Source organism: Peromyscus californicus, unplaced genomic scaffold (genome assembly GCF_007827085.1).
Source record: "Peromyscus californicus insignis strain IS unplaced genomic scaffold, ASM782708v3 Scaffold_11__1_contigs__length_118956290, whole genome shotgun sequence".
Classification (NCBI taxonomy): domain Eukaryota; kingdom Metazoa; phylum Chordata; class Mammalia; order Rodentia; family Cricetidae; genus Peromyscus; species Peromyscus californicus.
Window position 1 is genome coordinate 90,879,896 of NW_026294402.1, and position 27,596 is coordinate 90,907,491.

Here is a 27,596-nt window from a genome sequence, read left to right on the forward strand (position 1 = left end):
CTACTGTTAAGGAGCCGATGTTGTTAGCCTAACTTACTGAACATTCAAAGCCCTTCAAATGCTTACATCCTGTAATTCTAAAAATAAATTCATAACAGAAAAGAAAATCTTTAAATAAAAATAGTAGTTTAAGTTCAAGAACATCAACTTCATAAAAATCTGGAAAATATATAAAACTATGAATACATAGCAAATGAATGGTAATTTGTTATTTTCTACCAACCTTAAAGACTTTTCAACAACCTGGGTGCGATAAACTTCTTCTTGGTCCAAATTTATAGTGCAGAAACAATCTCGCATTTTGTTGGGTCCAAGATATGGCAATAAATTTTTTGCTTCATCTGTTGGCACAAAAGTTTAAATTGATATTAAATATCCTTCCTTATACCACCTAAGGCTTATATATGTATATGAATTCAGTCTGAAAGAAGGCATAATATGGAGTAGAGAAAAAAGGAACTAGTGATCAGAGAGGTCAAGGTGGTCTAAAGGAGACTAGTAAGACTGGAAGATGTGGCTAAAAAGTGATGAACTTTTCCTGAGAACTCTGTAGCAAAATGTATTTTTTAATTAAAAGAAAAAGCCTAAATGCTTGAAAACAAAAAAGACTGAAGGGAGAAGCTATGTTTGGACACATGAGGTCACAATACAACACTGCATCCTTCCCCTATGAAAAAGTACTCACTCTCCATTCTGTCCAACAAGTACCATCTCAAGAATTTTCCTGCAATTAATCCCTTTCCTGAATCAGCATTAACTTTCCTTTCTACCAGATTTCTCTCATCAGCACACAAAAAAACATTTCCCCATTAAAACAAACAAAAGAAGCAAATAATCATCCTTAATCCCACCTCTTCTCCTTTCCAAACCTCCACTTCTAGATTCTTTTCTCACTTTCCATCCACTCTTTGGCCCTCTCTAATCATCTCCTGATCCCAGTGTGACACTACTTTAATCAAGGTCACCAATGTCAATAAATGCTGGCTTACTAAATCTTATGTTCAATCTTGCTCTTCCTGTAGCCACCCTTGCAGCGTCATTAACAGTGTGCACATTTAACAAGCTCCCTGCTCTTGGATTCTACAACATCCTATCTCTGGCTTTCCTCCTATATCTTCCACTCTGCTCACCCTCCTCTTACTACAATGCCGTAACTGCCTCGGGGCTCAGTTCTGGACTACCCTTCTTTTTTTCTATAAACTCCTGCAGCATGGAGTGTTAATGCTAGTGGCTTCCAGTTCTGTGTCTGCAGGCGTGACTTCCCTCCTCCATGCTAAATGTAAATGTTCTCTGGATATACAGTAGGTATCTCAAATTTAAAAGTCCTAGGAAAAAAATCTTATTTCCTCTTCTAGAAGCTCTTCCCTTGGTCTACCATTATTTCTCTCTCCCTTATCATCTTTCTGCCACTTTCTTATACATCCAGTTCATTAGCAAATCCAGAAAATCTTTAAAAAGGTAAAATCTAAAATTTAATGGCTTCTTTCCTGCACCAGTATCACCCAAATCCAAGCACTGTAACTTTTTTGTTCAGACAAGCAAGGCAATATCTTTTTTTTTTTTGGTTTTTCAAGACAGGGTTTCTCTGTGTAGCTTTGCGCCTTTCCTGGAACTCACTTGGTAGTCCAGGCTGGCCTCGAACTCACAGAGATCCACCTGGCTCTGCCTCCCGAGTGCTGGGATTAAAGGCGTGCGCCACCACCACCCGGCGCAAGGCAATATCTTAACTGGTGTCTTTGCTTCTATTACTCTCCTACAATCTATTCTTCACCAAAAGATGTGATCTTTTCTTTTCTTTTCAATGCTGGGGATCAGACCCAAGCCTTCTGCATGAATGCATGGTAGAAGTACTCTGCCACAGAGCCATAATTCAGACCAGGAGTGATCTTTTCACCAGACTCAAGTCAGTCACTCCTCTGCTCAAAATCGTACCCTTTGTCTGAGAATAAAAGCTCATCTCTAAACCACAGAGCCCCAAGTATCCCTTCTGATTCTTTCTTCGTTTGTTCTCCCCAGTGTTCACTTTTCCTCCATTCCTCAGCCATGTCAAGTTTATTATGAGTTCTTCCTGGATCTCTCTACTCTTCACATGGCGGATACATTCTTATCATTCACGTCTCAGCTCAAATGACACTTGTCAGAAACCCTTTCTCTGATTAGTCTGTCTAAATCACATGATCCTGCTACCATACTCTTTCTGTTTGGTCTGTGAGAGCATTTGTAACTGGCTGAACTTCTGTTAGGAGTTTTTGCAGCTCCTATATGAGGTCTCAGAACTTGCTAATGCTCAATCGAGATCTAAAACAGTAAACATCTGGTGGCCTATTTGTTGAAGGAATAAGAAACCCAGTAAGTCAAGCTTTGAAGTTCTTGTGAGCTACTCATGTACCAAATGGACAAATACAAGTCTATGCACTGAAATACACACCATGTACAAATAAAAGAAAGTAAGGAAGGGGCCAGCAAGAAAGTTCAGTGGGTGAAAACATTTGTGTAAAATCCTAAATAGCTGGATGGAGGGGTGCACATGAAATGTTCCCAGCTTTTCTTTCTGTTTGTTTGTTTTTGTTTTGTTTTTCGAGATAGGGTTTCTCTGTGTAGTTTTTGGTGCCTGTCCTGGATCTCACTCTGTAGACCAGGCTGGCCTCGAACTCACAGAGATCTGCCTGGCTCTGCCTCCCGAGTGCTGGGATTAAAGGCATGCGCCAGTACTGTCAGGCTGTTCCCAGCATTTCTACAGTAAGATGGGAGGAGCACACAGGAGAACCACCCAGCAGCTCTTGAGCCAGACAAGAGAGACTCTGCTTCAAAAGCAAAGTGAACTGACTCCTAAAAGTTGTCCTCTGACCTCTACATATATGCCATAGTATGTACATATATCCCATCCCTACCCCAACACATGTAATAAACAGACAAATAAGCTTTTAAAAGAAAACAGGGTAGCTTCCTAAAGGAAAGAACATTAATTACTCTAAGAATCATGAGATCAATGTCTCTCTTTCTCTCCTACTAAGCATTACATAACTTCAGAAAATCACTGTAGAACAGTTTTTCTAATGAAGGTTTGGGTTCTTTCTGCTTAACTAACAGCTATTAAAGTGAATATGTTATAAAGTCTACCAGAAACTTGAGAAGCATTTATAAAAAAATTCAGTAAACAAATAATTTTTAAAACTTAAAATCAAAGAGCCAGGTGTGGTAGTGTGTGTCTTTTGAAGCTGTACTTCCTCAGTAAGCAGAGGCAGGAGAATCTGAGTTTGAACCCAGCCTGGTCTACATAGCAAGTTCCATCCCAACCAAGGCACTACATCATGAGACCCTGTCTAAAAAGAAAAGGAAAGGAAAGAAGGAAAAAAGAGTCTATGGAAAGGCAATAATAAAATATTCATTATTATTAAATTTATTATTGGAGACTAGAAAAAAAGTGAAATTACCACTGAGTCATTATAAACAAAGTTATGTTCATCCCAAGTAAATCAGAATCAGGGAATCTCACTGTGTAAATGATTCCCAAACTAACTAAAACGAGATGGTATTTATAAGTGAAACAGTTCCCTATAGGAAAAACAAATAAGAAACCAGAATCCTCTCTTCATCTAGAGCTAGCCCTTCCACCAGGATTCTCTCTCCCACTCAGGACCTTGTTTAGCAATTCTATTTTCATTTCTCAGACTCTCCTCCTTTGCATAACACAATGGATTTGTTTTAAAACCAAAGTTCATAGAGACCATCACACAAGGCCTGAAGTATAAAAAAACTAGAATTAGATTACAATAAATATGCTCCAAATCTAATGTGAGAGTTTAGAACATTAAATCACTGCCCCTGGGCGTGAACCTGTTTTAGTCATGTTAAGTACTGTTTAGAAAATAATGGTGCATAATGTGTACATAATCTACCAATACCACCCCCAAGAGGGAAGCAAGAGTTATTCTGTCGGCAGAATCTAATGAAATTGACATGGCCAGAAACTTACTTAGAATAATTAAAGGTCTAGATCTTATATAATATAAAGAAATGCACCCCAATATCACTTTCTATTAAAGCAATTCTCCTAACTTGCTTTTTTTAAAAAAATATCTACCACTGACTGAAGTTCAAATAAGCCAAGCTAAAAATTAATTCATCCAATCAATGCCCAGTTCTCCAAAACAATCACACTAACATGTTTAATCAGTCATCAGGAATTTAAACTGTAATTCCCAACTACAACAGTGATTACTGTCTGTTTATAAAGTGCAGTAGCCAATGGTTGGGACATTAAAGCACTGCTGCACCTGTCACATCTCTAAGTAGAAGGGAAAGGTGTTAACAGCACACACCACATCATCAAGCTACAAAAAATGCAAAAGTGAAGAACTTTTGAAGCTGTACTTCCTCACAGATGGTCCTACTACCTCCACGCAATTTTAGGATATAAATCACATGCACTGGACCACAATAAGCTATCTTCTAGCTCTAATCTTTCTCTTCTACTTGTACTTTCTACAGTTAGCTTCAGAACCTCCTTTGTATAGACCTTCAAGAACACTAATAATATTAAGCACCACAAAATCCAATTATTGCCTTTCAATGTCCACTTTATCTGTCCACTTTGTAGTATCTGGTAACACTGCCCTGCCTGAGTTGAGGAGGCTCATTTTCAGTTGTCTTTTTTAATCCCTCATTCAGGCCTTTATCCACAGAACATACTTAAATGTGAAGAAATTTGGGACAGACTATTAAACTCATCAGGGTAAAAGACCAATTATAGGTATTTTAAAAATATATCATTATAAAATAAAAGACTTTTCCAGGCATGGTGGCACCCACCTTTAATCCCAGCACTCAGGAAGCTGAGGCAGGTGGATGGATCTCTGAGTTCAAGGCTAGTCTGATCTACACAGTGAGTCCTAGGCCAACCAAAGCTACAAAGTGACACCTTCTTTTGGAAGGGAGGGAGAACTTTGCAGGGCATCTATTCTGTAGTACAGGCTATGGGAGGTCTGGGTTGGATCTAGAATCAGCAACAGTGATGATGAAGGTGACTACCTGCCAATGGCTATTTCTTAATACTAGAACATTCCTAAGGTAGCAAGGTTCTAAGCAGTAATAATTACAAGTTAAAGCTTTTTACCAACTCTTCAGGGCTCTTTTGATCTTAAAAGAGTAACTTTTTGGTGGCCTATCTGAGATGTGATTTTGTCTGTTTTTGTGGTACTGGGGATTGAACTCAGGGCCTCACACTCGAAGTCAGTCATGAGAATTCCACTCAGTCTGTTTTGGGAGCCTGGAGGGAGGAGACAGCATGTGCACATTAAGTATGTAGTCAGTATGGAATCCAGAGAACAATTTCAGGTGCCATTACTTAAGAGCTGTCCACCTTCCCCCCGCCCCTTTTTCTTTTCTTTTTTTTCTTTTTTTTTTTTTTTTTTTTGACACAGGATGCCTCACTGGCCTGGAACTCACTAAAAGATCTTGGGTCTGACAACATGGCTTAGTGGGTAAAAGCACTTGCCATGAAAGTTTAATGACCTAAATTAGATCCTCAGAACCCATGTAAAGATGGTAGGAGAGAACTGACTCCACAAAATCACCCTCTGACCTCCATATCACCTGCATGTACACACACACACACACACACACACACACACACACACACACACACACACACATAAAGCTTCTTAAATTTTAAAAAAAAAAAAAGTCAAGCATGGTAGCACATGCCTTTGAACCCAGCATGCAGGAGGCAGAGGTAGGCCAGCCTGGTCTACAGAATGAGTTCCAGGACAGTCAGTCAGAGATACATAGTAAGACCCTGTCTCAAAAAAAACCAAAGAGAGAGTTGGGGGGTGGGGTGGGGGGCTGGAGAGCTGGCACAGTAGTTAAGACAGCTTGCTGCTCTTCCAGAGAACTGGAGTTCTATTCCCAATCGGCTCACAACTAACTGCTTCTAACTTCAGCTCCATGGGATCCAACACCCTCTCCTGGTTTCCAATGGTACTGGCACACTTATGCCACACACCTACATGGACACATATATAAAAACCAAAATCTTTAAAATAAAGTGATATATATATATATATATATATATATATATATATATTTTAATTCAATGCACAAGTGTATCTGTCTCTGGAAAATTTCTTATAGCGTTTCACTGTAGCTTGAGATATGATACTTGGGCAAGCCAATTGAAAAAATGATTTTCACTTCCATTGTAATAAAAGGAAATCTGTATGTGGTTATTCAGGTAGTGGCAGGCAGAGAGGCTTCTCCTAGCCACTGCCTAAGGGCTTGAAAGCACAGTTGTGAACCTAAGAACACAGCTCCACTACACTTAACACTAATTCCCAGAATTGAGGAAGTGTGACTTGTTGGTACCTACACCATGTTGAAACGCCAAGTGGGGCAGAGCCAGCAGCCAGTGCTGCTTTGGTCCTAGCCATGCTGCAGTTTACAGCAATGGTCAGAAAATGATTACAGATACACAATGAAACAGATTCAGATGGAACAAACCTCTAAACGGGTTATAGTATGTTTAAAATTATACAAAGGCTTGAGAGAGAGAAGAAAGAGTGTAAAGAAAATCCTTAAAAAGAAATAGAGGTAAAAAATAAAAGTTACAGAAAGATGGAATATACACAGAGAGTCTGGATACTGTATATTATTGTGTTGTCTTTGGGATTTTTTTTTTTTTTAAACTACAGAGAGACATTTGATTATGAGGGCTGCTAAGTTAAACCAACATATATATTTTAAAGGTATCTTGACTTCAAAATTTGGGTCTAAGGATATGTTGCTACGGAAAAGAGGTTTTGCTTTTGTTTCCACGGAAAATGAGAAGCTGTGAATTCCTTCCACAGGTTAATATGTTCCATCAAGGAAGACCCCCTGAAAAATCTCCAATGAGAACAGATGGCCCAGATGATCCAACATCCAGAACAGCTTCAAAAGCAACTGGCTGAGATGATGCAGCCCCACAGACTACTACAGCCAAGATTTAATCTTAATTCTAAAATTTCTCAGGATCCCCGTAAGACTGCCAGCACCCCCAATCAGCAGGAAGTAGTATGGGACACTATGCCCAAATTCCCAAAATATTGTTTATGTTTGCTTTTATTTAAAGAGGGTTGATTATAAATATAACCTCTTTATAAATAAAAAGGGGGATATGAATTAGAAATGATAAAAAAAGGTAGATTACTGAATCTACTTTGATCCAAAAAACAACTGTTAATCTCAAAATACTTTACACTGATATGGATTTGGTTTATTGATACAAATTTAAAGTTAATTTTGTTATACTCAATGTATATTTCTGCTCGTTTGGGGTATTATGCTTATACAGCTCACTTGAAATTGTAATGTATAATTAAAAAATACAAATTAATAGTCATCTATAATAATCAAACTTATATTTTAGTTTTCTAGATACACAAAGATATATTTCGGATAGATACGTAATCTTCAAACACTTCAAAGACCTATAGAATATGGCATTTAAAATGTTTTAAGAACTTAAGACTTTTCTAGAGAGGGAGACACATCTGCTCCCAGCAGCACCAATTACTTCAAAGAAGATGATGGGCATCAAAGAAACTCCATATGGAGTTTACTTTTTTGTGGCAAAAGTTAGCCACTGGGCAAAAAAGTGCCTTTGCCTCAACTGCTTGACAGTATGCTGTATAAACTGGACATGCAGGACCCATAGGAAAGTGACCACTGAACTTTGCAAAAACAAGGTGAGATGGTCCTTCAAGCTCCTGCTTCACAAAGAAACTGTCAGACATTCTGCAGGACACAGAGGAAAGTGACTGACAAACTTTGCCAAAATAGATGGGACAGTTCTTCAAATTTCTCGCTTCACTAAAAGTCTGCCAGATACTCTAGGCCTATAGACTGAAGATGGATGCCCCAACATTGTCATAGAGTTTTGGAGTTGCTTATAATGCACTTCCTGTTTACTCAGATAATATCCTTCTGGGGTCTGTGAAAGAGTTGAAGACTAGATAGTTATAGTTTTCCTTGGTTATGATAAAAGGTATATTAGATAGGAAACTTTAGACTCACAAATATAGGATGATTGAATATTTTCTTTAATTTTGCCAACTACAAATAGACTAGAAATTGCAACTGTAATTCTTGCTTGATAACTGTTTTGTTATATGTAATTTTACTATGTTAAAGTTAAAACCTTCCTTTTTGATTAGACTGAAAAAAGGAAGTGCTGTGGGATGTCTTTCTGTATGCCGTGAATGTGTTACTCCCACTAGCTAACAAATAAAGCTGCTTTGGCCTATGGTAAGGCAGGATAAGAGCCATTCAGGAAATCTAAACAGTGATACAGAGAGAAGAAGGGCAGAGTCAGAGCAGACACCAGCCCGCCACTTAAGAAGCAACATGCCGCCGGGCTGTGGTGGCGCACGCCTTTAATCCCAGCACTTGGGAGGCAGAGGCAGGCGGATCTTTGTGAGTTCGAGGCCAGCCTGGTCTAGAGAGCGAGATCCAGGAAAGGCGCAAAGCTGCACAGAGAAACCCTGTCTTGAAAAACCTAAAAAAAAAAAAAAAAAAAAAAAAAAAACATGCCAACAGACTGGTAATGCCATGGCCATGTGGCAACACACAGATTAATAGAAATGGGTTCATTTAAGATCAAAGAGCTAGCTTGCAAGAAGCCTGAGCCACAGACCAAACAGTTTGTAGTTAATATTAAGCCTCTGAGTGACTAATTTATAAAAGTGACTGCAGGACTGGGGTGGAACAGAACGAAGTGTCCGGCTACAGTACATGTTTATGTGTCCAAGTTCAGTAGGTACATTGTGCATATGGAAGCCAGAGTTTGACACTGGTTGTCTTCCTCAATCATTTTCCCCTAATTTTTTAGACAAGGTCTCTTACTGAACCTGAGGCTCCCTTACTCAGCCAGACTAACTAGCAGCAAGCCTCAGGGATCTGCCTCCCCAGAGCTGGGATTACAGCAATGCACTGCCACACCTGGCATTTTTTTCTTTGGGTGCTAGTGATCAAACTTGGGTCCTCACGTTCACAAAACATGCCAAGGTACTGTAATATACAAAGGCCCTATAACAAAAAGTATATATTTGGTTGTATTTATGACTGTCACTATTTCCATCAACAATAAATCAACATCAGGAGGTATATCATTCACAATCAACTGCTCCTCACTGAAAAGATGAGGACAGCACTCCACCGTAACTTCTATTACTCCATAACAACTGTTTTTCTTCAATTCTTAACCAATAGTACTTAAGCACTTTAGCTTACATTATGGCTTAATGCATAACTGTTGACTAAATTTCTTTTAAAGCATCTCAAGTTTCTTTTAAAATGTCTCTTTTTCAGCCGGGCGGTGGTGGCGCACGCCTTTAATCCCAGCACTCGGGAGGCAGAGCCAGGCGGATCTCTGTGAGTTCGAGGCCAGCCTGGACTACCAAGTGAGTTCCAGGAAAGGCGCAAAGCTACACAGAGAAACCCTGTCTCGAAAAACCAAAAAAAAAAAAAAAAAAAAATGTCTCTTTTTCAAATGTTCAAGATGAGCAAAATAAACCCTTCAGTAGTGTGGTGCTTTGAAAGAAAATGGCTCCCAAAGGGAGTGGCACTATTAGGAGGTGAGGCTTTGTTGGAGTGGGTATGGCCTTGTGAGAGGAAGTGTGTCACTGTGGGGGCATGCTTTGAGGTTTCCTATGCTCAGGATATCGCCCAGTGTCTCAGATGACTTCCTTTTTTTTTTTTTTTTTCTTCTTCTGTTTTTCGAGACAGGGTTTCTCTGTGTAGTTTTGCGCCTTTCCTGGATCTCGCTCTGTAGACCAGGCTGGCCTTGAACTCACAAAGATCCTCCTGCCTCTGCCTCCCAAGTGCACCACCACTGCCCGGCTTCAGATGACTTTTTGTTGCCTGCAAGATGTAGGACTCTCAGCTACCTCTCCAGCACCATGTCCACCTGCATGCCACTATATCCTTCCATGACGATAATGGATTGAACCTCTGAACTGTAAGCCACCACAATTAAATGCTGTCCTTTATAAGAGTTGCCACGGTCATGGTGTCTCTTCACAGCAATAGAAACCCTAAGACAATTAGACATTTCTTGTTTCACAGATGTAATGCATGTTGGCCAAAATATCTTTACACTATATGCCAGTGGTTTTGTCCAAAGAATAAAATGTAACTTTTCCCTCATAAAACACACACAAACACACACAAACACACACACACACACACACACACACACACACACACACACACACACACACACTTCTATTTCACAAGTGTTGGGATTAGGCCTGTACCACCACACTTAGCTATTATCATTTTTAAATCTTAATTTAAAATTCTAATGACCTTTATATGAATGACATTTATATGGAAGATTTTCCATTTCTGTTATCAGTTACTATTTCCATTGGTATTTATTATCTTGCTTTTAACAGTTTACTTTTTGACAATGGCAAAAAGTGACTGACTCCTATGAAGTTAAATGTTTCTTCCATCTCCGGAGGTATTGATGCGGAAACTACCTTGTCAATGAAGTCTTCCTGGACCACTCTCATCCTCTGTCATCATATGTGGTACCCACTCCTGTTTACACTTATCAATGTGCCATATACTGTATACAGCAGACCTATTAAGAGTGCTGACACAGATCAACTTCTATCAAAGGATAAATCACATGTAACTTTCTTTAAATTTATTTATTTATTTATTTATTTGGGAGACACAGTCTCAGTAAGTAGCCTTGGCTGGCCTAAAACACTAATAATTTTAATTTTTAAATGCTGTGTGTGTGTGTGTGTGTGTGTGTGTGTGTGTGTGTGTGTGTATTTGAGCACCTGAGTGCAGTGTGCATGGAAGCCATGAAGAGGGTGACAGATACCCCTAGAGCTGGAATTACAAGCTGTTGAGAGCCATCCAATCTGGGTGCTAGGAATCAAACTCAGATCCTTTGGAAGAGTAGGATGTGCTCTTAATTGCTTAGCCACCACTCCAACCCCAGTGTTATATGCTGGGGATGTCTTTCTATATGTTGTGAATGTGTTGCTCTGATTGATTGATTGATTGATTGACAAATAAAACGTCGATTGGCCAGCAGCCAGGCAGGAAGTACAGTATAGGTGGGATAAGCAGAGAGGAGAATTCTGGGAGGTGGAAGGCTGAGTCAGGAGATGCCGCCAGCCGCCGCCATGAGAAGCAAGATGTAAAGTACCAGTACAAGCCATGTGGCAACTTATAGATTAATAGAAATGGGTTAATTTAAGATATAGGAACTACATAGCAAGCCAGGCGGTGGTGGCGCACGCTTTTAATCCCAGCACTCGGGAGGCAGAGCCAGGTGGATCTCTGTGAGTTCGAGACCAGCCTGGTCTACAGAGTGAGTTCCAGGAAAGGCGCAAAACTACACAGAAAAACCCTGTTTCGAAAAACAAAACAAAACAAACAAACAAAAAAGAACTACATAACAAGAAGCCTGCCATGGCCATACAGTTTATAAGTAATATAAGTCTGTGTGTATTTACTTGGGTCTAAGTGGCTGCAGGAGCTGGGTGGATGCAGGAATACATCAGCTACAGTTATATATTTCAATGCTTGTCCTCCCTGTGCAGATTGTACAATAATTCCCGGTGGGCAGGGAGACTTGTTTGTACCTAGATCCTACCATGTAATTTTTTATTTTGGGAACAAAGCCTCTCACTGAACTTGGAGCTAACAAGTTTGACTAGATCTGGCTAGCCCCCGAGCCCCAGAGATCTTTCTGTTCCACCTCCCCCACAAGCTGGAATTATAAGCATGGACCACCACATCCGTGCTTGTTTACTTGTTTGTTTTTTATGTGAGTCGTGGAGATCAGAGATTCTCATGATTTTGCAGCATTTTACCAACTGAGCCATCTTCCTAGCCTACTACATACATTGTATCTACAGCTAGAATACTATACATCAAACTGCTCAACAGAGACTTTGGTATGTATGTTTATATACCTTTATATGTGTATGTGTCTATGTGCATGTCTGGAGAACATTCTAACTATATATTTCTATCAGTAGGTTGTGTTGTATACTTATACATGTCCTAGGAGAACACACTACTGAGATAAGCTATCTCTTAAATATTTGAATGCCCCACAACTAAGAATTTTCTCAAATGCCTCATTTGATTTGTATAACAACCCTATGAGGTAAGCAATACAGTTCCTTTTTATAAAGTAAATCAGCAGCAACAACAGGATCAATGAATAAATCACAGTCAAAAGCTATAGTATGACTGTCTTTCCACTCTCTTCTTAAAGTCTTTCTAAAATAGTAGTTCTGAGACTCTATCCCTGTCTGAAAGAAATTTGGTAAACCCAGACCTACTTCAAAGCATACCTTTAATACAAAGAAGAGTAGGAGCCAAGACAGATCCTAAAGGGATCAACTCTCAAAGGAAATCATAATAGGTCAGGGTCCTGAACAAAATAATACTAAGAAAAAGACTACTTGGAGTGGGAAAAAGCCAAGCTAAACGATAATAAAAGCTACCATTTGCTTAATAGATTAATATTAATTAGTAGATTTTTTTTAAGAATGCCATGTTATTTTACTTAATTTTCACAAGAAATCTTTCAAGTGATGTATTTTTTTTTCAAAATACAGAAATTAATACTGGAAGGACAATGTCCTAGCAGGAAGACAGTTCTGGAAGTGGCAACCAGAGGCAGTGACTAAGGCAGTGACTAACCAAATTAAGGAAGTAGATGAAAGGGGAACCAGAAGGATACAGGAGAGTCCAACGGAGACCTTAAGTGGAAAGCTACAGTGTTTCTACTTAGTAGACAAGGGCTACTAAGTTTTGGGGGTTTTGGTTTGTTTGTTTTTGTTTTTGTTGAGACAGGGTTTCTCTATGTAGCCCTAGCTGTCCTGGAAGTCCCTCTACAGAACAGGCTGGACGCCAACTCAGAGATACACCTGCCTCTGCCTCCCGAGTGCTGGGATTAAAGGCATGAGCTACCACTTCCAGGCAAGGGTTACTAAAAGTTTTTATGTGGTCAACTTCAGGAAAATATGCAAGGGTCTTGACTGAGGTAACAAAAAGGAAAGAGAGGAAAGAAAAAACGGAAGCGATACTACAGAGAGAATTTGGTGTCAACTGGCCTGAGTGACATGGGATGTGTTATCTTCTTAAAAGAAATGTCAACCTAAACATACAGCTTTTACACAGTGAGAAGATGTAACACTATGTAAGTCACCATTCTTTAACATAAAAAAAAAAAAGAATAGATCTAACATACTTAAAAATGGAGCTGGAGAGATGGCTCATCAGGTAAAAGCACTTCCTGATTTTTCAGAGGACCTGAGTTTGGTTCCTAACACCCACATGATGGCTCACAAGCATTCATAACTACTCCAGTTCAAGGGATCTGGTACCCTCTGAGGGCATGAGGTACACATATAATGCAAATACATGCATTCAGGCAAAACATTCATATACTTGAGGTGAGAATAAATAAATCTTGAAAAAGTTTAAAAAAATTCAATGTATAAAAATATGGACTTGGGCTGGAGAGATGGCTCAGTGGTTAAGAGCACTGACTGTTCTTCCAGAGGTCCTGAGTTCAACTCCCAGCAACCACATGGTGGCTCTCAACCATCTCTGGTGCTTATAATAAATAGCTAAATCTTAAAAAAAAAAAAATATGGACTCATGTTGATAAGCTTAGGTAAGATTAAAATGTCACCTAATTTATACAACACACAATCCTAGCTATGATATGGTAATATATAATGAAGTCTTTGAAATTTTCTTTGAATTTTAATTCCAATTTTTGCAACAGGGCAATTCTAAAACCACAAGGGGCACTGACCATACAGCAAGTTAAATGAATGCATTTTAAGGTGGACATTTGAGTTTCAATACAAGCTTTTTGTACTTAACAATGTTAGGTCCTTAGCTTCAGTTTCCTGTGTAAAAAGAGGTAATATCTAGGACTGTTGTGAACATTAAGTGTGGTAAAGCACTTGGCACAATACCTAAAACAAAGTAAGTACTTAGTAAACAGTAACTATCAGTATTCTCACTTGGCTAGAGGGTCTTAAAAATTAACATCTACAGACAATTCCCTTATCCAAGCTGCTAGGTCCCGATCAAAGATAACATATAATACCTGTTACAGTTATCTGTATTGTGATCATATTAATCACCTCTGACTGAAGCTTAGTGTAGAACAAGAAGTTAGGAAACTACGGTACATGAAAAGGCAAGTTTCACAAGGTGTTGCCAGAAAGTGTCCATGGGCTTATAGAAGTATGTTACCAAGTGTAAGAATGATCTTCCTGTGGTTTGCCTTGCCCACTTATGGGGTCAGTTTTGAATGTGTGAATGTGTGGGGGGAGGTGAGAAAGCAAACAGAGATTATGGTAATCTCTGCTGAGCTAGGCCATTGGTCCCTGAAGCTACATGATGCTTAGCAAGGCTCATAAGGCAACCTAGGGATCCTGGAATGGCAGGCAAAAGGCTTAAAGACAGATGCTGGAAGAGCCTGGGGCCACAGGACAGGCCTTCTGTGGGATGTGACTGTTATCTTTGGTAATGGAATTCTTATCAGCCACTTTTCAAAAGCAAAAGGCAGCACCTGATAACAAAGAAGATACAACACATACCCCTATGTGTAATAAAAGGTGTGTATTTATTAGAAGCATTCAAAAGCAAGAAACTGCATTAAACAGCAAAGAAATCAGTGGGCGTGGTAGAACAGGCCTGCAATTCCAACACTCCAGCTAGACTGAGAGTTTGAGGCTAGCCAGAACTACGCAATGAGATTTCACGTCAAAAAAACAAGGAAGTGTGTGTGTGTGTGGGGAGAGGGAGGGGGAGAGAGAGAGAGAGAGAGAGAGAGAGAGAGAGAGAGAGAGAGAGAGAGAGAGAAACCCCAAGAGCAGAGTTAGAAAACTCCTGTCTACTGCATTTGACAACATTCTAACTTTACTGACTATCCATTTCATTAGACCATTGTTAACTTAGAGGTAATCGCCATGTCTTGTCAAGAGAAACGAATTCATTCCAATACACTAGAAGATAGGCAGCCTGGTAGGGAGAAGACAGAGCCTGGTCAGCAAACCTGATGAGACCTGGTTCTGCCCTCTTACACTGCCAGAGCGCCTCTCTGCTGCTACTCCTCTAAAGTAAGAACAACAATCCTCTACATGAAATGAAATAATACGCAAACTATCCTAGCACCATACCTAGAAACCAGTGACTATTCAATAAACATGGATTCACTTCCCCATATGTACTGAGGAAATTTTATATAACAATGTCCAATATACAGAGTCAAAATTATCCAGGACCTTCACATATAACATCCCTCTGAAAGTTACTAACTTTTTGAAAAGTTAACATTTTTAGCATACGCAACTGATCAAATAGGCAAACTATATAGGAATCCATTGTATCTTTCTAAGTTTCACTTTCTTTAAACTTAAATTAGGGGATTGGCACATGCTTCTCTTGAAGACTTGGGTTCAGTTCCACCATCCACATAGGATGGCTTACAGCTGCCTCTAACTCCTCTGGCTCCTACAGGTACCTGCACTCATATATACATTATTAAAAATAAATCTTTAAAATTGCCACACACACACAAAAAAAAAAAACCAAAGAGGGGGTACTTGCTGCTAATCCTGACAACCTGAGTTCAATATGCAAGACCCACGTGGTGGAAGGAGTAAACCAACTCCTACAAGTTATCACACACACACACACACACACACACACACACACACAAACACACACACATCCTTCCCCACATAATTACACACATTTATGCATATACACACACTAATAAGTAAAATTTATACATATACACACACTAATAAGTAAATTTGAAAATAGAAAAGTTGATATTATTCTTTTCAATGTGTACTTAAAATGTTACCAAATCTGATTTTATATACAGAATTCAAGTTAAATTGAAACTCATAATTTCATTTGTACAAACAGAAATTTTTAATAGTATCTCCAATACATTTACACTGTCTATTAAAAAATCAGGTCACTACAGGGATGACTAATTCCTGTTGCCCATCACTGAAGAAAAAAAAATCAAAACCAAACAACTTCTCAGACATCTTTTTTATAAAATGTATCTATTAATTTGTAGAGAAAAGACCAGTGTCCCAAGAGTTTAAAAGCACACATTAAGGGGCTGGACTGTAGCTCAGTGACAGAAAACTGAATTAGCATTTGTGATGTCCTAGGTAGGATCCTCAGGCACCACAAAAACAGATTAGAGGAACGGATGGGTGGATGGATGGACAGACAAATGGACACATGATAATTAAATACACAAATTATATTAAATTCTAATAATTTGCTTTTTTCCACCCAATAATATATCTTGGGGTCATTCTAATATAGATGTACTTCATTCTTTTTAACTGCTATAGTATACATGTATGAACAGCTATTCACTTTCCTGTTAATGAACACTTTAATTATGTCTTTTGTTTTAAAGAAGACCAACACAAAACCCCTTTGTATGCGACTGTAGGGCAATATGGTAAGAGTAAAAACACACAAGAAAAATACATTTAAATTTTAATAGATACTAACAAAATGCTCTAACATGGTTTTATAAATTTAAAATCACAATAAAAGTACAAAAAGTATCTGTTTCCCCAACCACTCATTAAATACTGAATAAGCAAGGTTTCCATTTTTTGTAAGTGGTGATGTATTCACATTATTATTTCTCTGATTCATTCCTGCTCAATTTCACCAGCATTTTCATATATTTACTAGATAATTTATTTTCTTCTGTGAAATACCTTTGCATATATTTTTCTAGTGGCCTCTTTAATTTAAAAATCTCTATGAAGCCCAGACACAGTGATGCAAACCAGAAATCCCACACTCAGCGATTACAGGAGTCAAGAGGATCATTACACATTCAAGGTCAGCCTGGGAAACACAGTGTGAGCTCACATTTAAAATAACATACAGCAGCCATCGTTGATGGTGCACACCTTTAATCCCAGCACTTGGGAGACAGGCAGGCGGATCTCTGTGCATTCAAGGCCAGCCTAGTGTACAGAGCAAGTTCTAGGATAGCCAGGGTTACATAGAGAAAAATAACATAGAGTGGGGCAGTGGTGGTGCACGCCTTTAATCCCAGCACTTGGGAGGCAGAGCCAGGCGGATCTCTGTGAGTTTGAGGCCAGCCTGGCCTAAAGAGTGAGATCCAGAACAGGCACCAAAACTACACAGAGAAACTCAGTCTCGAAAAACAAAACAAAACGATAACATAAAGCTGGGCTATAGAAACAGCTTGGTGGTAGGGTGCAAAGAAGACCCTGAATTCTCTCCCTAGTACCACCCCCCCACACACACACACACAACATTTGATATTGCAAAGACAAGAAACAACTTCAGTGTCAATCAATAGGTGACTAGTTAAATAAAATACAGTACATCCAGATGATGAGAGATTATGCATATTATAAATGTATTAAATGAGGATATGAAAAATCTTCAAGTTATATTGAAAAAGAAAGATGCAGAACACTGCATATTTTGCTTCTATTTCTCTGTGGTGGAAAAGCTACAATACATAATTGTTTGTAAGTACTTAAATAATTTCTAAAAGGATACAATCTAAACTGGTAGACCCTCAAAATGATGATTCTAGAGTCCGGGTATCAGAACATTTTAAAGTACACTAGTAACACTGATGGACAGTCAAGAATTCAAAGAGTTGAGATAAAGTCTGGCCCAAACAAGCAAACATCCAGGTTCAGTCTCCACACAGCTCACAACCTTGGTTGCATTGCTAGTCCTATCGATACACAAAGTTCTTTAGCAGGAACAGATGAACATATGTACAAAACTCAATGAAACTCTATTACCACTCTAAAAACCATCAGAGCGGTAAAGCAGTCTTCACATCTTATATGTAGCATATTTTCAACATTCATAGTAATAAATCAACTGAATTCTTGAAAGAACTTTGAGAGTGCACTACTGTCCAACAAGTCATTAACTGTGTGACACTTGGGTCACTGAACATCAGTCTTCATGTACACAAGAACAGGATAAATGTTATGCTCTTTCTCTTCCAGTTCTAAAACTTCATAATCCTCTAAGCAGAGAATGAATGACAGCTTCTGCTTAGTATAAAGTTTAGAATAAACCAGTGAGTAAAGATTTTCTCATCCCACTCACAACTTAGACTTGTTGTGACATTTTAAAGTACACTAGTACTTATACTTAGACTTACTTGACAGTCCAAGAGACTGATATGCCCTAACAGATACTCAAATATATATTACATACTACTACTGAATTAACTACTGGCCTTAGAAAAAATGTTTAGGATTCAAACAATCCTAATAAGTCTTAGGCAAATTTCTTAAAAGTACTGTATTAAGCCGGGTGGTGGTGGCGCACGCCTTTAATCCCAGCACTCAGGAGGCAGAGGCAGGCGGATCTCTGTGAGTTCGAGGCCAGCCTGGGCTACCAAGTGAGTTCCAGGAAAAGGTGCAAAGCTACACAGAGAAACCCTGTCTCGAAAAAACAAAACAAAACAAAACAAAACAAAAATACTGTATTAAATGTAAACCTGTATATTAAGCAAATTCAAGCATTAAAGCAAAGGTCTCTGATGTACTGTCTTAAAGCAAATGGTTTACTTCATAAAGCAACTATGAGAGAACTAGAAGGGTGTGTTTAAAGACACATCCAAACACTCACTTTTGAAGTAAAGAAGCAGGGTCTCCTCAATCTGCCTAGTTATTCCATCATTAACAACACTATTAGGATATTAGGAACCACACTCAAAGGACTAAAATTTCCAACTACAGCACACTATTTGTTCTTTTTGTTGCTGTTGTTTTGGTTTCTTTGTTTTTTGTTTTTGTTTTTGTTTTTCAAGAAGGGGCTTCTCTGTGTAATCCTGGCTGTCCTAGAACTCGCTCTTGTAGACCAGGCTGGCCTCGAACTTGGAGATCCACCTGCCTCTGCCTCCTGAGTGCTGGGATTAAAGGTGTACACCACCACTGCCTGGCTCATATTTGATGTAACCTTATAAATGCCATTTGGGGCGTTAGGAAGAGAGATCAGTCAGTAAAGTATTTGCCTCAAATAGGAGGACCTGAGTTCAATCCCCAGAACAGAACCCAGGCAAAAATGCTGGGGGGTGGGGGGTGGGGGGGTTGTCATGCGTGTAATCCCAGCACTAGGATGGTGGAGGCAGAGGGATCCATGGAGCTTGCTGGCCAGCTAGTCTACACTAATTACTGGGCACCAGGCCAAAAAAGAGGTGGGCAGTGTTCCTAAGAACAACGGCTGAGATTGTCCTCTGGTTTTCACATGCACATGTACACATATGCATGTGTACCTGTGCGCGTGTGCACACACACATACTTAAAAATAAAGCCAATTTAACTAGAGATTTTTGATGATTAAAATATCACACATAACTAGATGTTATAAAAATTTAATTTACATAAAATGTTCCTTAATTTAATGATAATAAATGACTACACAACAAAACTTTATTACCGGTTTTTAGAAGAGTATAGAAATGTGTCAGTAGGCAAAACACATAATCTGCTATTATCAAAGAATTTCATAAAGCACATTCTCAAGGAAATAGGATTAGGGTCTATAACTAAAGGATAAAAAATGACGGTTTTACTCTAGTTCCATTAGTTCCACAGTCACTGATGGGACTATTCCAAGAGTTCTCAGTTACAAAAAAACCCTCTATGAACTCACTAAGGTTTACTCCTGTCCTCTACAGAGCAAATGCTTAGCTCAATGCTGTGAACTTTACAAAGATCCCTTTCTCCTCAGTTTATATCCATCTCACAGATAGATTCTTCTTCTGTCCTAAATAACTCTCATCTCATTTCCAATTTCAGACAATAATGAATTATTATCGTGAGTAAACCCTTTAAACCCCTCTATTAAGTTCTCATCGTCTCATTTAAAAATTCTGATAATAATTATTAGCATGAATAATCCCTTTTAAATTTCTTCCTCTCAACTCTTGGGTAGTCAATAAAAATGTCTTGATTTATATCTTATTACCAAAACATTTAAACCTGCCATGCCAAATAAAAACACTTCCTGGGTCAAGTATGATTTTAAGATTTTCTTTTCCAAGCTTCAGGACCAACTAGTATCAAAATTCATGAATATAGTCAAATAACAATTAGTACTCTAGGGGGCTGGGGAGATGGTTCAGCGGTTAAGAGCACTGACTGCTCTTCCAGAGGACCTGGGTTCAATTCCCAGCACCCACATGGTAGCTAACAACTGTTAACTCCAGTTGCAGGGGACCCAACACTTATGGCAAAACACCAATGCACATAAAATAAAAAATAAATTAAAAAAATTAGTGCTCTAATTAATAAGCCAGTATTTAGAAAAACTTAACCCCTTTCCTAAGGAGACAACTTTGACCTCAATTCAAACCTAAGATAAGTGGACATTCCAATTTTCGAAGGGAAAGGAAAAAAAACTTCTTGAGAGATCCACGAAGTTTTCTTTTAATAAAACTAACACTTGCTAGTTTGTTCAGCAATGTGAAAATCCTTTACATCCAGTACTCTGAAACTATCCTCAGGATGACAATAAAAGGTATTTTCTAAAGGCCTGCCCTATTCTATGAGACTGTTAAAAACAACAACAAAAATAAAAAACAAACAAGAATGTACACTAAGCTGAAAGAGTTCATAGTGTAACAAGAACTTACACAAATGATGTCTATAACAAAACGGTCATGAATTGCAGTTTGTTTTAGCATCAAAACCCTATGGCTAGAAATGAGGATAAGTTTGGCTCAAAGACTTAGACCACATGGAGCAAGCTTTTGAAGGATGTGTAGGGGTTCTCTGACATAAATATCGGGGAATTTCGGGCTGAGGAAACAACATAAGCAAGATGGCTAGTGATAAAACAGTAGTCCCACTCTAGAGAGGACAAAGACAAGCTCAAGGTAAATGAGCTGCCTAAAGTCACAGGAACATGACCTAACGAAGGATAGAGCAGAACGCAGCTTTCTGCTTTCAGTCCGCTTTGCACACCAGGAAATGTTAGTGCGTGTTGGACAAGAGCATCAGATAAGGCTTTATCTCCTGCTTCACTCCTTCCTAAGAGACGGCCCATGGCTGACCCAGCTTTTTTTTTTTTTTTTTTTTTGGTTGTGGGTTGAGGGTATCATCATAGCAATCCCGTGAGGCAGATATTTTTACTATTCACAATGTACACATGAGACTACAAAGGAACACCAAGGTGTGAGCAAAAGCTGGGAATTAAGTGTACACTCAATCCCAGCTGACTAATTACACCAGGCCCCTAAGCTTAAGCACTGCCGAGTGCGCTCTGCTTTGTCAAACAGCCCTCAGTCATTCTTGGTCTGAAAATATCAAAATCCTAAGTGAGTTCTTGGGTCACCATCACTGTCTCACCGATCTCACTGTACAATACATCAAACACTTCCCACAAATCTTCACAATTGGTACCTTTGTGAACCAGGTATCCCAAGCGAAAAAGCCTGTGCATACAGTAGTGTGGAGTCTTTTCAAAACTTTTACAATTGACTTCATTAGACACAGGAAGACTGAACAAAATGTGGTAACCAAAAAGGAGGTCACATCAAGCTTGACGATATAAAGGAGAAAGTCTAAAGCCCTTCTTTCACCTGAAAATAGGGTGTAATGGGGAGGGGGGGCATACAAACTAGCTTTAGGTATGCCACTTACATCAAAGTAGTTCAGACCAAAACTACTTCTAACTTTGGTTACTAAAGGCTCAGATGACAATTCGAAGATATCCAACAACTTTGCCTCTTGAATACAGTTAAAGAAGCTGACCATTCAAAATGTTCAGGATTTTTAACACACTAAAAGTACTTGAATAATTGGGCATCAGTCTCTAATCCAAAATACTGTCTCCAATAATAGACTTCCTTAAACCAACTGTGTAAAGGCAGCTATGAAATGACTCCTGTGTATGCGTGTGTACATGTTAGTGTGGCTATGTACAGATGTGCAGGCAGGTGCCCATGTATGTGGGTGCCTGAGACTCTCCACCTTTATTATTTGAGACAAGGTTTCTCAATGAGCCAGAAGCTCTACTCAGTCATGCTGGCCAGGTCCATGAGTTTCAGGCATCAGACTGTGGCCATACTCTCCCAGTGCTGGGGTTAAAGGAATCTTTGATATGGGCTCTGGTGACCTGAAGGCAGCTCCTCATGTCTGCACAGCAGGCACTTGACCCCACCCTATAGGTTTTTTGATCCATCAACTTGATACTATATACCTTGTGAAATCTACGGGACACAAACAAATTAGGAACGAGACACCTGAAGAAGGGTGTGGACTATTATCTTTTTCTAGAACTTCAACAACATATCCATGAATCCATCCTCACTTTTCACTAGCGTGATTCGGAGTTGAAGTGCCAGGAATATGAACAAGAATGTTTCCTCTCAGATTTTTCAGCTGTCTAGATCTCTAACTCTGCAGATCAGAGGTCCCCAAAGAGTTTTGAATCTGACAGTACATCTCCAGGCCAACAGGCAAATATCAGGTCCTCCCCAAGGTTTCTCGGGGTGGTGAAAAGGAATCGTGACACAGGTACTTCGCCATCCATAGACTGCTTAGTATCTTCACTGCCAGACCACCATCATCCCATTTCTGTGACTTCAACACCTGCTGAAATTTCTGCCACTTTTCAGCCCTCATCTTACAAAACCCACATGTCAGTTTCAGAAACAGAGAACGGCATCTCCTTGCAAGGTTCCCAGGCTCAACCAACTCTAGATTATACCCGCTAAAAGGAGGACAGAGAAATGGGAGGGGTATTCTTTATTTAAACATACTCCTTTGTGAAACAGTCACACCATTACCTGAGCTATAAGGTGAGCAATTAAAAAATAAACTGTCTAGGATGAAAGCAAGTGTAATACTTCAGCACTAGTTAAACTAAAAATAACATTCCCAGGAACTTAATGGTCAATTTCTGGGCAGTGGGACTGCCTAAACCACAGGAACCAAGTTGTGCTTTTAAGGTGCACCCTAATTTCTCTTGGAGTGATATTTTTGTCAAATTGTTCACAGAACTTTAGCTATGGAGCAGGTCAAAGTAGACAGTGACTAAGTCCTTCTAGAAACAGTCCAATCCAGCCGGGCAGTGGTGGCGCATGCCTTTAATCCCAGCACTTGGGAGGCAGAGCCAGGCGGATCTCAGTGAGTTCAAGGCCAGCCTAGGCTACAGTGTTCCAAGAAAGGCGCAAAACTACACAGAGAAACCCTGTCTCGAAAAACCAAAAAAAGAAACAGTCCAATCCTATGTCATCCCACAACACAACCTGCTCTTACAGATCAGCGAGGCTTCCACAGAGAGTGTCTAGTATCCAATCACAGAAAAATATAAAGGAGTAAAATCTGGAAAACCAGATCAATGGAGGGGAAGGAATTCTAGTTTATTTGGCTGCCCCAAGGATTACACATATATGCAAATATTAAATGTAAGAAATATAAATTGTGAAAAGGTTACACCCTAAGAAAGTAACTTAAATAATGGTTACTTAGATTCACAAAACATCCACTGCTCTGGTGTAATTTTCCAAGTTTTAACACCTGAAATGTCTTAATTAAGAGTCCCAGGATCACATCAGGGAATAAAAAGTGGCATTTAACATGTTTGTTCCTGGGGTTTTAATAAAATTCCAAATCCTTGAAAGGGGAGTAACCTTAAAAAAAAAGTGGGAGGATCCAAAATACGTTATAGCATCAATATTTAAGAAGAAAAACTTATATTCTGCTGAAGAAAGAGCAGTATTAGCCATCCTAACACAAAATATAAAGTATCTTTCACAGTCACGGATTGAGGAGAGACATCAGGGAGCACAGTTCCAACCTGAGGCTCCTGAATAAAAAGTGCTTTTCAACAAAAGTAACAGTAAGTTGTATTGTCTGTCTTCCAATGAAAAGGGGTCGTCTAAATAAGCTGGGGGAGGGGGGCGCCAATGTACTATCAAAGGGACATTCCAAAGACTAGGGATGGCACTGACAATCACGCCGGCCTGTCTCTGAGGAAGACCCGACGCTCGTCGGCGCGGCTCTCACAGAAGTTAACACATGCACGGCAAAGCGCGAAGTGGGTTCGGTGCGGACTGGATGACTGTGTTCTGAGACCTGCTCACAGGAAGCCACTACATCCTGCCCCAAGTCCCTGTCAGTCACGCCGCCGTCTCTCGATTCAAGTCCCCGCCGCCGCCGCCGCCGCCGCCGCCGCCGCAGCAAGGTGGGGCGGGCACAGGTGTCCGGCCCGCGCTCCTCGGGCCGGCGGGCGGGCGGGCGGCCGTCCCGCTCGCCTGCACGCCGCGCCTCGCCGCGCCCAGCCGCCCCGGGGCCGCCCGCTTCCGCAGCCCCCGGCCCCCGTCTCCACCTCGCAGGAGCCCCCCGGGGAGCCCGCACCCCCCCCCTCCTCAGCCCGCCGCCCGGCCCCGCCCGGCCCGCCCCGGCCGGCCCCCCTCCCTCCCTCCCTCCCTCCTTCCCTCCTCCAGCCGCGCCTCCCCGGTAATTACCACGGGGCTCCCACCTCGGGCCGCTCCCGTCGTCCGCGGCCGCCCGCAGGCCTGCGTCGGGAGGGAGGCCGGAAACTCCGCGCGCCCCCGGCCGCGCCCCGGGCTCCCGCGTCCAGGCCGCGCTTCAGGCAGCGCCCCTCACGCCTCCCGCCCGCCCGCCCGCCCGCGCGGCCAGGTCCCCGCCCCGCTCGCTCCGAGGGGAGCCCCGACCCGCGCCGTCCCGTCGACGCGGCGCCTCCCCGAACACACCCCCGGCCAGTCTCACCAGTCCCCGGCGGCCGCCACCCCCGCGCCCACCCTCCGCCGCGCCGCGCCGCCCCGGGGTCCCCTCAGCCCACCTCCCCGGCCCCGGCCCCGCTTACAGATCCTGCCGCGCAGGCTCTGCAGCACTCGGACCTCACGACTGTCCTCGTCTCCCGTCTCCGGGTCTGCCGTGCCGGGGACGGCCGGCGCCTCGGGAGAAGCCGCCGCAGCAGGCGCTGCCGCCGCCATGGTGCCGCCCGGCCCCTACCGCAGCCCTACCGCCTGCGTAGCCGGGCAAGGCGGAGCCCGGCGAGGCCTAGGCCGGCTGGAGCCGCGCTCTGGCCCCGCCCCGGCCTCGGGCTGGCTCGCCCCGCCCCCTCGCGCCGTGCCCGCCCGTCCTGCGCCCTTGCAGGGACCGGCTTCCAGCTCTCGGCCTGGGGCAAGTCGGGGTGCGGGGGGAGCCCAAGGGGAACCCTGGCTCTGCTGTGATCCCCAGAACCCTGGGAGTTGGGCGTCCCTCACGAACGGACCTCCAGGCCCCCTAATGCTCGAGGAAAATAGCAGTCTTCAGTCAGTGCGACTCCACGTTCAAAGAAAAAGTTTGGCATTTTGACGAACGTTCAGCGACTAAGAGATGTATGTGTTCGAGACTCTTCCAACCGTGTCCAGAATGCTCCCGAACGCGGAGACAAACCACTCACACCACCTTTGCTCTGAGTACACTGCTCCGCAAAAACTGGTTCAAGAAAAGGACCACAGACTCCTATGCAGCCCGAGACCCAGAGAAATTCTGGATTTATCGCCACTTGGGTGTTTCAGAATCAGAAAGGTGACCTGTTTCCCACTCCCATAAACAGGCTTTTCAGAAAGTAGATTGGCCCTGGGAAGTTTGTAAATCTTCAACTAGTTGTTGCCACTATCTTAAGGGAACTGTTTACGGTGAGTAAACTGCGTGAATAATACCCTGGTATGTGATGAGGGGGATGATTTCCTGGTCCTGAGGTCGTTAACTGCGCTGCCCTAAGAAGGAAGAAACTGACTTCATGGAGAAGGGTTGTTCTTTGCCAGTCAGTCAAGAGATTTTTTTTTTTAAGGTTCAGACATATAGAGATGGCCTTAGGTCAAGAGATAGAGAGCCCCAGCACTTGAGCACCTCAATCTGGAAGGGAACACACAAGAAGGCAGAGGGGGGCTGATAGAAGAGAGAAGTCAGATGAGGAAACTAAGGGAGAGTCTTCCTGGGAATGAACACTTCCTGGGAAGGGTGAACCGAAGACAAGCAGGAGCGGAAGTGTTTCGAAGAGCAGAAGCCACTTGAGCAAAGGCCGGTTAGTCCGACAGTGACCTCCGCTTGCTAGGCGTTTTAGGCTGCAGAGCAGTGCTTCTAATCCAGCTTGGGGTGCGTGCTACCACCTCCTTTCCTGTATGCTGCAGTCTTAGAAGTGAGCTTACGCCAGGCGGTGGTGGCGCACGCCTTTAATCCCAGCACTTGGGAGGCAGAGCCAGGCGGATCTCTGTGAGTTCGAGGCCTGCCTGGTCTACAGAGCGAGATCCAGGAAAGGCGCAAAGATTCACAGAGAAACCCTGTCTCGAAAAACCAAAAAAAGAGAAAAAGTGAGCTTACACACCTCCTCTTACAGGCATTTTGTTGTCTTCACAAGCAGTAAATCCAAACTTTATTCCCCTTCCTTTCCAAATCAGAGTTCACGCCCACGTGCTGGAGACTGGCATTTTTCTATTTTAAAACTTGTAATGCTTTATTAGTATGCATTAATTATGCATAATAATGGGTTTCATGGAAACATTTTCACACATGTGTATGATGTAGTTATCATGGTCACCCTGCCATTACCCTTTTTTTGTCACCCTCCACTTCCTCTGAATCCCTTCCTCTTCCTTGCTAGCCCTCTTCACTGATCCACGGGAGGTCAGTAGACAACTTTGGGGAGTTGGTTCTCCTGCCTCCACGTGGATCCTAGGAATTAGCTGAGGTCATTTGGTTTGGTCTCAAGAGCCTTTACTCACTGAGCCACAGGCCTGCATGCCAATGAATTTTTGATAATTGTTTCCAGGATCATTAGGTGATAGGTTAATTACAGGAGCTCGGGGAACTCACCAGCGGCTACACTACTGAAGAAAATGTTTCTTTCTCCTCCAGCAACCATTAACGGCCTAGAAATCCTCCTCAGTCCCTCCCGACTCCACACCCCAGTCTTGTGCAGATCTTGGACAGATAACCACAGCTGCTGTCAGGTAAAGACTGTCATGGCCGGAGAGATGACTCAATGGTTAAGAGCACTTACAGCTCTTGCAGAGGAGTTCCTAGCACCAATATGGTGGATCTGTAACTCTAGTTCCGGGGGATCCGACTCCTTCTGACCTCCGGGGACACCAGGCACTCGTGAGGTATACATACATACACGTGTGCAAACACACACATAAAAATAAATAAAAATATCTCTTTAAAGAGAATGTAATGAAACATGTCATGTCATGCCCAGAAGATTCCACAACACTCTACTCTATCCTTTTTCTCTTACTTTCTTTGTGCCATCTTTTCCTCAACATGACCTGAGCCTCAGAAGAGGTGATAAAGAGGTGCTATTTGAGGCTGAGCCCTCAGCAGTCTCCTATTCTCAATATCTTGACCAGTTAGGAGTCTCTGCATTACCACTGCCCATTGCAGGAAGAAGAAGAAAAAAAAAGCCTCTCTAACCAAACCTGACAGCATCACTAATTCATGGGCACAAGCACAATTCTTGTGCACAATTTAGTGCACACA

At 41.6% G+C, this 27,596-nt stretch overlaps 1 protein-coding gene and 1 long non-coding RNA gene across 6 annotated transcripts in view; one reads left to right on the forward strand and one right to left on the reverse strand.

Moving 5' to 3' along the window:
* The window catches only part of Rasa2 (RAS p21 protein activator 2), a 119,850-nt gene extending 94,708 nt beyond the window's left edge, over positions 1-25,142 (reverse strand). For 2 of the 4 annotated variants that reach the window (XM_052717502.1, XM_052717482.1), the window contains exons 1-2: positions 24,934-25,142; positions 224-341 (exon numbers count right to left, since the gene is read on the reverse strand). In XM_052717502.1, the coding sequence (XP_052573462.1) occupies positions 224-341; positions 24,934-25,063 (248 nt within the window). In that variant the 5' untranslated portion in view covers positions 25,064-25,142. Of the gene's footprint in view, positions 1-223; positions 342-24,571; positions 24,698-24,933 lie in introns of those variants that run through there. The other 2 variants (XM_052717511.1, XM_052717492.1) reach the window with 2 other exon arrangements.
* A 1,573-nt stretch (positions 25,143-26,715) lies between these two features.
* LOC128097203 (uncharacterized) overlaps positions 26,716-27,596 on the forward strand; it is a 31,134-nt gene continuing 30,253 nt past the window's right edge. Inside the window, exon 1 of one of the 2 annotated variants that reach the window (XR_008213809.1) lies at positions 26,716-27,067. This is a non-coding gene — a long non-coding RNA (uncharacterized LOC128097203). The remainder of the gene's footprint in view (positions 27,068-27,596) is intronic. The other variant, XR_008213808.1, reaches the window with a different exon arrangement.